General features: G+C 43.1%; 1 protein-coding gene across 1 annotated transcript in view; it reads right to left on the bottom strand.

Annotated features, from left to right (window-relative positions):
- HTR4 (5-hydroxytryptamine receptor 4) overlaps positions 1 to 12,823 on the bottom strand; it is a gene marked incomplete at both ends in the record, with an annotated part of 129,754 nt that overhangs the window by 87,287 nt on the left and 29,644 nt on the right. Inside the window, 2 exon segments of the mRNA XM_080626923.1 lie at positions 5,527 to 5,582; positions 5,586 to 5,608. Coding sequence (XP_080483049.1) covers positions 5,527 to 5,582; positions 5,586 to 5,608 — 79 coding nt within the window.

Below are 12,823 nucleotides of genomic sequence, written 5' to 3'. Positions count from 1 at the left end.
AACACCTTCAGCAACAAACTGAGAAAACTAAAGCTGATAAAGCCAAGTTTGGAAGCAATTAACATCAATCTAAAATTCTGCTGGTTTGGGGGCTCAGCTTAAAAATAAAAAGCAATTACTGTTGTGACAAATTCAAATAATACATTGTTTCTCCACAGTTGATTTAGCAAAGGGGAGTCTGCCTTCACCAACAGCTGCAATGAAAAGCCTTTTATAAAAGCTATTTACTTGCACTGAAACATCTCATGATTTTTTCACCAAAAGCTTATTTCACAAGAGCATAACAGCCTCTCCCCAACACCTGAGGAAGCAACAAACCTTCATACAGCGTGAAGCACACAGAACAGCTCTGCCCACACTCAGAAGTACCCACTCAAATAGGAGAGGTTTCTCCTTGTTGCCCAAGAGCTTGAGAATGGCTCCAGCCAGCACAACCACAGCTCTCCTTGCCCAGTCCTGGCTTTAAACACCAGGCAGCTGCTCTTCTACTTCTCCCCTCCCAGCTAAGAGCAACAAGGGCTGCTCGTGCTGGAGCTCATATGGGACTCCATTTGTCACAGTGGGGAGAATCAGTCAGTCTTGAAGATTTGCCACAGACCTACACAAAGAGTTTGGTGCGAGGATGTGGAAAACAGCCCAGTTCTCAGAGCCCAGAGCACAGCCTTTGGGGTTAAATTGTGAACAGAAACGTATTTTAAAAGCTGCCTCAAGCACAATTTTGCAGTCAATATTTAGCATGCAATAGTAGGGTGCTTGCCCAATGGAAACATCAGCCAGAGCATGAAAATCAGTTTGCAGTCTGAGAAATGTTCAAACTGCCTGTCATTAATAACTGCAACTTCCCAACCTGTTGCACTGCTGTAAATGACACCAGAGCATTTCTGTGCCAAAGCTCTTGCAAAAATTCAAGTCAATGGTTTTCAAAGTGCCAGCAGAGCATCTCTGAGGCAGACCAGGAGCTAGAAATGCTGGGCTTGCCATGCAGCACCCATAGCAGTGGGATGAATGAATGAATGCGCAAGGAGTGCTGGAGCTCAAAGAAGGGAAAACGCATAAGAATGCCAAACCACACCATTCAGAACTGGTGTGGATTCGAGTCACCTGTGCTCCCAGCAATGTAGTCAGATTGATCTGCCATGTGATAAAAGGAGGCTGGAATGCCAATAGGAAGCTTTACATTATTCCTGGCTACAGCAAATGCTCCATAGTGACAAGATAACAGTCTTACCAAAGGTCTATGAAGACTTTAATAGTCTTTAGTGAGGCCATTGCTCAGTCCCTGTGAACAGCACATTTGCTATCTACACTGGCAAGGGCCCAAGAGAAGCAGAGTCCATCCCTGTTTGGATTGCTCAAGCAAGGTCTGCAGGTGCCCTTCTTGGTACACAGAAATCCTCTCAGTTTTCAAGGGCAGAGTTGTTATGTACCTGTCCACACTCTGCAAGAGCCACCTACCTGCTTTGTACACAGAGAAACAAGTCCACAGACTCCCAGGTAACTTCTGTACACAGAAACTATGTCTATTTTCTCTGGTCATTTGGCACAACAGGAGCAGATCAAAGCAGTTGGTATTGTGGCCCCTACTTCTCCACTCTATGCAGGACATGGGGAGATACTTGGATTTTCAGATTTAGCCCAGACTCCTGCCTGAATATCCCCACCATGCCTGAATGTGGAAGCTGCACAGTTTGAGCCCATGCTTCAAAACCTTTAGTTCTCATTGTGGACTGCAGAGTGTGTGATGCAGGGCTGCTGGTTTAGTGTCTTCCAAGAGGAATGTAGTTTTCAAGTCTCCTTTCTAAGTGCTATGTGATCTGAACTGATGGACAATGTGTGGGGATGACTGGGAGATTCACCTTACTGCTGTTCTGCACTGAAATGCAAGTGTAGGCGCAGTGGAACAAACTGTAGCTGAACCATCTCTGTATTTTCCTTTTGTGCTCAAAGAGATTCAACCTTTTTCCACTTTCTCTGAGGCTGTCAAAATCCTTCTGTTTGTGTGAAAGTGAAATTGTCTTAATGCACTAAAAAACAGAAAAACTGAAAAAGAGAAATGCAAACATGTTTTGAAGGTTTGTACAGATTTACAAGAAACACCTTGTCATGAGCAGGCAGGGCAGCAGCCTGCTTGCTAAAACGCTTGTGCCAGCTCTGGCTCCAAAGAGAAGATTCCAAGTGCTACATCACAACCTTCAGATGGAGGAAGGGGTTTGTGCCAGTGAAGGTAGCAGTGAAGGAATCTGCAGGAGCTCCTGCCCTTTGGTGAACGGCATCAGCAGCAAACAGCCTTCAGTTCACCATGTGCCTACTGTGCTACAACTGGTCAGGAGGAAGGACTGCTGCACTCTTGTTTGTAGTGTGCCCAGCTAATAGCTTTATAAAGGTGTTGGAAATGAAGAGAATAAAGGGAATAGCTTACACACACACACGCGCCCCCTCCCCATACTCTAACCAATTCCAGTGTTAGAGTTTTCATTCCAAACCACTTGACAGTATCTCATTAGCCTATTGCCTATAATAAATGTGTCCAATAACAATCACCAAGTCACACAAAATTAAAAATTACATAAAATATAGATCAAATACGTGCAAGGCCATTTATTTTTCTACTCTAGAATTAAAGAAAATGAGGTCTGCCACCCCCTTGGCTATGATAAATACAAGCTCTAACGCACAGACTGTCTAAACTTTCCAGGAATGCGTCTCCAACCTCATAACTTTTTGCAAAATTCATAACCAATTCTTTCCACAGAAATAAAACATTTGTACAGTTGAAGCTGCCTGCAATGCTTCAGGTAGCTACGGAGATGTAAAGCCACTCATCACTTGTCATCCTCTGAGGCACCTCATCAAAACCTGTCAAGGGCAGGAGCTCTGTGGCCATGGCCATCTCAGTTGGCTGGAGCAGGACAACTGTGGAACTTGCTGCTCCAAATGTTGCTGTTCCACAGGGCTCAGCTCTAAACAAAGTCAACCCATCCCCACTCTCCTCCCAGCCCACTGTTGTCCTCATGTTGTCAAAACATCTCCCATTTCCCCAAGCTTTGCTCCCTTCTCGTGCAGCCTTCCCACTGGAGCATCCCTGAGCCCCATAGGGATGGGGAGGCAGAACCCCAGTGCTCCCACCTCTCAGGCTCACCACATACAGCTCTGGAAAACAACACATAGAAGGTCCTTGCTTTGACAGAAAACATTTGGCTTTTCACATCTCAGCAAAAAAAGCTGGAATTAGGGCAGATAAAGGAGAAACTTTAGCTACTTACTGGTGTCTGATAGCAAAGCTCTCAAACCCCAAAATTCCTGGTTTGGAAAGTGTGGAGTCAAAACAAAACCATGTGCCTACCACAAAGTCAGCTTATGCAACCAATCACACAGAATGAAGGAGTGCCTTAGTTCAGCTCAGGAAAAGCCCTAGGAACAAAAGAACAGAAGACATTCCTGAAGTATAACAAAGTGAGATCTGACCACAGTGTTTGATCAAACAGCTCAGGAACAGTGAATCTATAGTGATTCACGAGAGCTTTCAAATTCCCATGGGTTTTCTGCCACCTGATTCCTAGGAACACCTTGTGTTTCTTCTTTTAACATCTAAATGGGAAGTCAGAGGAAATAACTCACCAAACAAGGATTTCCTCCTCAGAGGTCCTTCCGCTGCCCTGTCAGGGTCAGGCCACACTAAGCGGTCTCCAGGAGACAAGAGTCTCTTGAGGAAACTCTCTCCAAAACACCTTTCTACAGGCTTGTGCAACTGGCATTTTCCCGAAGGAAACCTCCCTGCAGCTCTGCCCATGCGCTCCTGGAGCTCCCAAACCCCTTCCTCCCAAGCACTTCTCATTGAATTCAGGTTACATCACATACAGGAAAGTATCAGAAGAGAAAGACGAACTCTGATAGGAATCAGCTTTATTTGGGTTTGGGTTTTGGAGATTGCGGGAAGAGTAGGGTTTTTGCTTGGGTGGGTTTTGGACCCAATTATATGATATGATATTATTAATTATATTATATTAATATATAATCATAAATATAAATATTTATAAACATAATATATAATTATATTATTAATATTAATTATATTGAAATTGGGTACAAATAAAAAACTAATTTGAAATGAAAGTTTTAATTAAAATTAAATTTAAAAAATAAGACGAAACAGAATGATCTGTTGGTTCCTACAAACAGTGAATGACAAAACTCCAACAAATCACTTCAAAACACCCATGCTTAGTCAGACCTACTCAATGTCTGTCTCCGTGTGTGGCAAATGACACATTACTGAAAAAAGGATAAGATAAATATAATGTCACACTTCCCCTCCAGTACAGCCTTCCTGTGCCCAGGCACTTGTGGTTCAGGCACTCGCTGAGCCAGTTTCTCTGTGTTCCTTGGCGTTTATGAGCTGACATTTTCCTTCTATAAATGATGCAATGTATAGTGGGGAATTTTTTTCACCACCATAAGAAATGGAAGATTTTTTTCCTAGTGTCTTCACAGGCAGGAAAATATTGTAGGGAATATTGCCTGGTATCAGCACCTTACTTCCCTTTACAGAAAAACAGCAGTAGCCTACACATTTAACTACACTTCTGGTATTAAAAAGGCAAGACGAATTTCATTAAGCAAAACACATTACCTCTCAGCGTTGATTACCAGGTTACAAATGTGACCTGCTAAGTGTGCATTAAGCAGCGACCTGGAGTTGCTGGTGACTTCCCTGACACTTGAGAAGGTGAATGAAGACCAGAGATGTTCTCTCTGATAGTACAGCACTCTGAGGAGGCTCATTAACAATAGAAATTGCCTTTGAAAAATGTATTATCTCACTCTGTGCATGCAGCTGGGGAAAATGGGTTGTGGCTTGCACAGAGACACATCCCAACCTGAAAGCCCAAGAGCTAGAAAGCTATGGGGACAGGGTGGCACGACAAGATCCTTTTTGAGGTGCAAGACCCTGTCCCCCTTTTTCTGTACAGCACTTCCTGCTGATCTCTGTTCAGTAACGCCTTAGGGAAAGGCTTCTTGCAAGACCCAAGTGTGTAAATTGAATCTGCCTCTGTCGGAGCAATTTTCTCCAAGACATTTCCCCATGTTTTTGCCACCTGAGGGTCCACAAAGGGGAAGAGTGAAGAACTACTCCCCACAATAAAAACCTGAGACATCAAACAGATACTCCCCGAGTGGTTTTTAAGCAGAGAGGTGTACGTTTCCACAGAGTTAGTGCAACTGAAATACTGCTTCCTCCTGTGTTTGGGCCAGCAGCATGGGTTTAGTCCCAAGTTTGATGTCCTTGTGTGAAGTGGGTTTGGTGGGTCACATCTGACATTTACACAAACAACAGGACGACACTACATCCTCACAGAAGCTACAGGACACCCCAAAGCAGGCATTGCTGCATGAGTAGAAACCCTCATCTACAGACAAACAGAATATAGCATCCTGTAGCTTTGCAAACACCCACACAGCTGCTGCCCCCCTGCAGCTCACTAGTGACAAGACAAGGTACAGGAGGAGCCATGTAGTTTACCCTACCTCACATTAACATCAAGTTCTTCCATCACAGGCAATAGGCATAGGTAGCTGGGAGTTCAATGTCCATAGAAGAGACCTCGTCCTGCAGTGGAGAGAATTAGAAAGGACAGTTATAAGCTACAGGATCTCTCTCACAGATGCACATTTGCCCAGTGAAAACTCCCATATGCTGAATTTTGCTTCTCTGTCCTGGCTTCTCTTGCAAACAGAAGTCTTGTAGACATGTCAAATGAAGTCATACCATTGCAGAGCTGTCACAACACAGTTTTCTGTTATCTACCCTGGCATATTTGTACCTCACAACACTAAGGCTCATGCCTGGACACATAAAATCAAGCTGAAGTGATAGACAACCCTTTGTGGTTGTATATACAACACATACATAACTTAGGGCTAACAGAATGCTTCAAGGTCCTAGCGGGACAGTGGCTCTACTGAAAACAAAAGTTCCCCCTCTTATGAGCTTCCAAGTCTTCACCTGAAAGCTAAGATCAACCTCTAACACACTCCATGGTCATCACTTCTCCTGGGAACTTCTGGAATCGAGATTCCCAAAGGATTATTTCAACTGCAGCAAGGTAGCAAACTACTGCAAGGACCACTACACCAGCACAGAGAAAAGACTCTTCTGGTCAAATACCCGGTTTCCACAGGGGTGAGGAGAAAAAGCATAGGCAAAAGTCAGATGATACCATGCATACCACATCAAAGACTGTATTTATCACAGCCCTCTGCAGACACCCTGTGTTACTGGTTGAAAGGTCCCATTCTGTGTAGTGCTGCCCCAAATACTAGCAACATCTTTCCTTTAGGTACTACAAATGACTTAGTAGAAAAATAATTAGTAGATTATGTAGATTAATGTAGATTAGTAGAAAAAGAAATGAACCCAAAGCATTATACCAGTGCCCAGAGCATGCCATGCTGCACCCAGTGAGCTCTGGGTGCTGATGTGGGAAGGGCACACTCATAAATACCCTTGGTCAAACCATCCTGTCCTTCTGCAAGGTAAAACTCCCAATGACCTTAGACAGACCCATCTCTATGTATTACCAAAGACTCTCACAGCTGAAATAGTCTTGTTTCTAGAAATAAATGAAAAATAAAAGGCTTGTAAAAAAAACCAAGCAAAAATGCTTGGTGAATGAGTTTCTGTTTTTACACAAAATTAAAACATTGACTTGCCACTAAATTAAAATAGGTTTCCTGTGACACTATATTGTACAGCCTTATGAATACTTAATAGCAGTACTGTAATTACAAAGGACTAAATTATTTGCAGCTCAAGTTAAAATAAATGTACTTACTCCCAGTAACACAGATATAAATATTAATGGGGTTCTTAATTCTATCAAAATTCCATCATGACTCCAAAGAAATGAATGCACCATCTTAATAAAGAGCTGCTATCAACCCAATGGAAAAAACAGGGTAAGTTTCTGACTCAGACTTTCTAGATACGATGCCAGGTTCACGCTGCAAATGAACACCCACTAGCCAGGCCTGGCTCAGTGTTTACCAGAATTAGTACTTCAGTAGGTATAGACTATACATAGCTTTACAAGCAAAACTTACTCAAGTCAAAAGATGTTTTTATCTGCGGGTGGAAACCTTCAGAATTTGGCCACTATTTACAGCTCAAGCCTTCAACTGCTGCCTCTAAAGGCACCACAGAATCCAGTGATTTAAATACTGCTGTATTTTGCAAATATATGGGTGAGAGCCTAGAGGTTCTGACCAAGTCACCTGTGTCCCTACCTGACGTCCAACTTTAATTTGCCTTGTTTCAATAGGGACAGGAACATATTCTTCCCTGTCCTGTCATTTCAAAAAGGATAAATATGAATCAAAGAGAACACGTTATAAACTGCAGTCAAAACACATGTGATCCTGATCCACCTCCTTTGCCTGCCAGTACACTGTGTGAGCATTAGTTGATTCTGCCTTACAGCATCCTTCAAAACCATGTTGTCATCCTGGTTTACCGTGAAGGCACAGAGCTTGACTGAACCCCACCAATGAGATTCAGAGCAGGGCAGAAGCAGCCCCTGGACATAAGATAGAGATATTAAACTTATGCTGAGATAGCACAGATACGTCACAAGGAAAATCTAGTCAAAGTCTGTTGACACTGATTCAGGGGAAATTGTTCCTTTGCCATGCAGAAGAGCAGAGGCTTTAGTATTTACTGCTACAGTGGGAAGTTATGAAATTGCTTTGCTGCAGTCCACGCCTGTTACAGTTCTGAATTGCAAGGGAAACGTGTGTGCGTGTATGGGAGCCAGCAAGAGCAGAGGGTGGGAACATGAGAAGACAGAGAAAATGTCACCTATCTGGACTATCTCCATCTCCCATGCTCCCTTCAGCACCAGCGTTTAAAAGGTACCTTCAGAAACTTTCTAAACCAAGCAAAACTCACAATTTCAGTACAGTCAGGACTGCTGTCTTACCTATTCATCAAAATGTACTTTTCTATATAGGCACCAGCATTACTGTTCCTTCAGTCAAAAAAAAAAAAAAAGTTTTGTTTCCATTAGTATTTTCTTCACTTGTTTTAGGTTTATTTATAGAGTAGAAATAACATTTTTGGTACAAAATAGGAAAAAAGTGAAGGTTTGAAGGAGTTTTATAAAACTAGGAATTTTGTTTTCAAACACCCAGCTACATCTCACTGTGCTGTTAGGTGTGTTTGTGTGACAGCCAGTGACCACATTCTGATGCTGCACCTCGCATACGGTTTACTTTCTCTTCTAATTCTTTACATACTCCTAAGCTCTGCAGTCCCAAGAACATTTTTTCTTCCCTCACAAACATGTTTTCTTTTCCCCACAAATATAGAAAAAAGCAACATCTGGGTCTGAATGGACAACAAATTGAATCATCACACTCCACAGCCCTCTGGGATCAGAAACCCCCCACTGCAGTACAGGAGACCTGCAGTGTTTTAAGGGCTGTTACTTTCATCTCTCCCATATGATGAAGCATACAATGAACACACAATGAAAGGACATGAAACCAATGACATTTTTTAAGTTTTTGTCAGCTTTTCCATAATGGATTTTGAAAGGGAATCTTCCTTCCCTTTTGCTCTCCGCATGACACAACAGTGGTCAGACTTGTAGTCATTGGAGTCCCCACAAAGAAAAGTGATGTCAATACCATGTAATAAAAATCTCCACAAGTTGTTCTGTAAATACACCTGGCTCACACAGAAGGGCTGGTGCTGTTCTTTATTATTAAAGGGATTACTCATACTCAATTAGGAAGCTGTTCTCTGCCTCACAAAGATAACACTGCCCTCCTAACTCAACCCTTATGCCACTCGGCCCATCATATGTATATATTCCTTTCAGCACAAAAGAGCTTCTCTGCTGTTATGCATGATGGTGAAGCACGTGGAGCAGTGCACGTCAACGCAGCCAGGTCATGTTTTCCTGAACATCCAGCCTGCAACAGCTCCTGAGCTGTTGGAACCTCTACAGCATGAGCTGAGAGCAACAGCCATTCAAACCCATGGCCTTGCTCTCCTGGGCTCCAGACCCTTTCCATTCTGGGTTTGCTGAGAGCAGCCCCGCTCACAACCTGCCAGGGAAACCAAAGGGGCTCCAGGTCTGGTTTCTCCTACAAATCTGGTTCCTGGCTTCAAGCACAGGCTCCTGCTCCGACACGGGTCCGCTCTGCTGCCCAGATGGGAGAGTCAGGCTGAGCCTCTGCACTCCAGATGTGCATTAATATGAGTCTTCTCACACATGTTGTCTTCAGATTTGCTACCAGGGACTGCAATGAAAAGCTCACTATGACATTCTATCTCAGGTTACTACATGGGACCAAATTCAGGCAGCGAAGTCTTACTCTTTCAGGTGTCAGCACAAAGTTAATTGTGATAACTCCTGCAAAATGGAAGGAAAACTTTGCAGCTATTTTGTATGTCAAAATTCTGGTTTGGGCTCATCTTGTTTGTTTATTTTTCTGTAAAATTTCATCATTTTATGTGCACCAAAGCTACACGATATCTGCACCATCACGCGCTCATGGAGACCTCAACAATAACAACTGAAATCTTCTATAACAGAATTAAACAAAAATCTATCATGGAACTCAAGCAAAAAAACAACCAAACAAAAGAAGCCTCTGCAGAGAAACTCAACTGAAGTTGCTGTTTTGGCAGTATTTTCACTTCAGCAAAGCACATTTTTTAATGGAAAAAAAAAAAAAAAACAGGCACAGCATCTCCAGCAGGCTTGAAATGACAGCTCCATAGACTTCCCTTGTGAGGCAAGAACTCATTTTATTCTCCAGTAATCACTGCCACCAAGAGCAAGACAGATACACCACATGTGTATGACTAGTCCTACTCAGCACTGCACAGGAGGCTGGCTCTGGTTTGGGAAAAGCAATACAGTAATAAGTCCCAGCAAGGCTGCACTGATGGCATTCAGGGAAATCAGAAGCCACCCATCTATCAAGATGAGACCAGCTGCATGCTTGTGCCTCGCTCCTTCATCTGACACAACACATAGTCACCTTAATGGATACTCCCCTACCTCTGCCCCTTCTCCTCCTCACCTCCACACTAGTGGTGGGTAGGAAAGGGAAAATGCAACAAGGAGATGGATAAACTGATGTATCTTCCCAACCAAGCTGTAGCGACTCTAGGGAAAACCACTCAGTGCCTGGAAGGAATTAGCTGGTGGCCAGCAGTTAATCCAGTATCTTAAGCGACCACCAACCTGTCAAGTGGTAGACTTGGTCTGCCCAGTAAAGATTAAAAATGTTCCACTGGACAACAGCAACAGCCACAGCAGTCTTGCAGGGCATCTTCCTTGAAAGGCACTGATTAACTGAGACACTGACACATTCTTCATCCAATATATTTCCAACCCACTCAAGCCCCATCTAGTTCCACTTCCTATCACTGCTGAACTGCTAACAACAGAAAAGTTGAGTCATTCTGGAACATTTACACCCCCATTTCCTGCAGTGCTGGATTGTGCTGCTTCCTCACTTGTGACACCTTAAATGAAGCGAGTCTAGGGTGGACTGGGCAGTCTAAAAAGCCCATTTCATTTTACCAACAGACTAATATCACACTGTTCCTTCTGCTCTACTGCACCACAAAGGAGGGAGCGAGATATAAAGAAAACCCTATATTAGTTTGAGTGTCTCATGCTCTCCATGAAGAATTGGATTTCTCAGTGCAGTTCTCCAACTTCACTCTTCTCTTTATAAATGTAAGGTAAAAAAAAAATTACCTTTCCCTCATGCTTTGCCAACTTTATCTTTTTAGAGCAGTGTGGTGTGCAGCAACGATGACTTGATGCAGCCTCTGACGAGTAGAGATGTCCTGCAGACACCCATTGTAGTTGGGTAACACAGAGCAGTGGACTGATAAAAAACGATGCTACATGTGTCTGGAAAGCCTGTTTAGCCTTCCCTGAGAAACTGCTCCTCCACATCTCAGGGTTTAAGCTCTTGGAAGTACACAGAGTCATTTAGCTTTCATCCAGTATTTGTGATTCCTGATTGAGGCCAGAGGAATCACTCTAACATAGAGTACTACTACTATCTGAATCTATGATTTCAAGAGGCTCCTCACTTTCTGTAATGAACATCTGCCAAATTAAAGCTGTGATTGAATAATAAAAAAAAAAAAAAAAGCAGTTTCTCAATTCCCACCATATTTCACATTTGGGGCTGTGGTTTCTATCGTAGCTCCATCTTCATCATTATCAGAGAAAGAGAAGCTGCTAGCAAAGGCTAACAAGACAAGATCTTTCCAGACCACATTAAACTGATGCTGTGAAGTGACAATCACCTCAGCCCAAAGTTAATCTCTGGCTCATTACTGCAGAGCAGTCCAAAACCCTCCAAGGGCTCTAAGAGAATATCCTGCCCATGACAACACTTGAAGAGTAGGAAATACCCGTGATCCAATTTGTTCATTCCCAGATAAAATAGCTCCATTTTCACCACCCATTTCTGACACAGGCACTGACCCTCCCACAGCACTTCTTGCCTTCTCTGTCACTGGTGTCTCTTTTCTCCCCACAATGGACAAAGCCGATAAGTCCCTTGACATAGTGCTGGACTGGTTTTAATCAGTAGCATTCCAGCAGGTCAAAACACAGTACTTAAACAAAAATATAGAAATAGAGGCACAACATCACCTGCAGCAGACATAAGGAATTTTTTTCATTGAAGATTTATTTCTCAAAACAGCCATCTAAATTCCTAGAGAGAGCCTCTGGCTTGACAACCCAAACCACAGGCACTGAGTTTAATGGGCTCGTGCTCTCAAAGGACGCAACAGTCCCAGGTAGCACGAGGGTCGCAGCAGAAGCCAGCACCCTGTGCTCTCCTGTCTGCAGACAGGCAGGCTTTTTTTCATGTCAATCTGGCCTTCACAGCCTCTCAGCTATAACCTCTGTGCCTTTTCAACCTCACCCTAAGCTGTTCTGCACTTTTCGAAAACAGAATTTAGATTTCATATTTGAGTACCAAAAAAATACTAACAGACAGCACAATATAAGGGGATGTACCCTTAGAAAGGGTACATGGAAGGAATTCTGCCTACCTGTTCTCTTGGACCAGATATTTACAGCAGTAAAGCTTCTATGGGCTATTCAAGGGTGACTTTGTTCCAGTGCAGAGACATCTGTATGAGATCCTTGTCTATACCACGCTACATTTTTATAAGAGGTTTGAGAAGAGAAAGCAGCTACAAAACCTGAGGGGTTATTTACCATGACAGTGGTATTATGAAATTTCATAACTCACTGCTCTCACCTTTAGCAGTTACCATCAGTTAGTAACCAAAACACTCCAAGTCTTTGACTGTAATATCAAACCTTCAGCATAGGGAGCCAAGAGAAACATCAGGGATATCGGTCAACAAATGAAGGCAAGAAGGGTGGGCGAGCCCAGCAAGTGCATCAGAAGCATGGGTAGAAACACAGGCGGACATGATTTCCATTACACTGTCACAAATGGGTTTGTGGGACAAGCCACAATGTTAGCACTCCTTTATCAGCACAAAGGACTTGAACCTATATGTGTTTGATAGGGATTTGTACAGAGCTACCATATTTCCTTTTTGCTCACAGATCATAAAACTTCCCCATAATTCACTGTAAACTTTCCCTCCATAGAAAACACCTTCCAACTACTCTTGTTCTCCACCAGCACATACCCGGGTATGGAGACCAATGCCCTAGAAAGGCACCAGCTGTGTTTTCTATGCCTGCAGTCAAATAAACTTACTTTGTTTATGCAGCAGGGAAATGTACACTATAAATGC

Source organism: Psittacula echo, assembly GCF_963264785.1.
Source record: "Psittacula echo genome assembly, chromosome: 11".
NCBI lineage: Eukaryota > Metazoa > Chordata > Aves > Psittaciformes > Psittacidae > Psittacula > Psittacula echo.
Note: the sequence above shows the minus strand (reverse complement) of the source record. Positions and strands in the feature narration are given on the sequence as shown.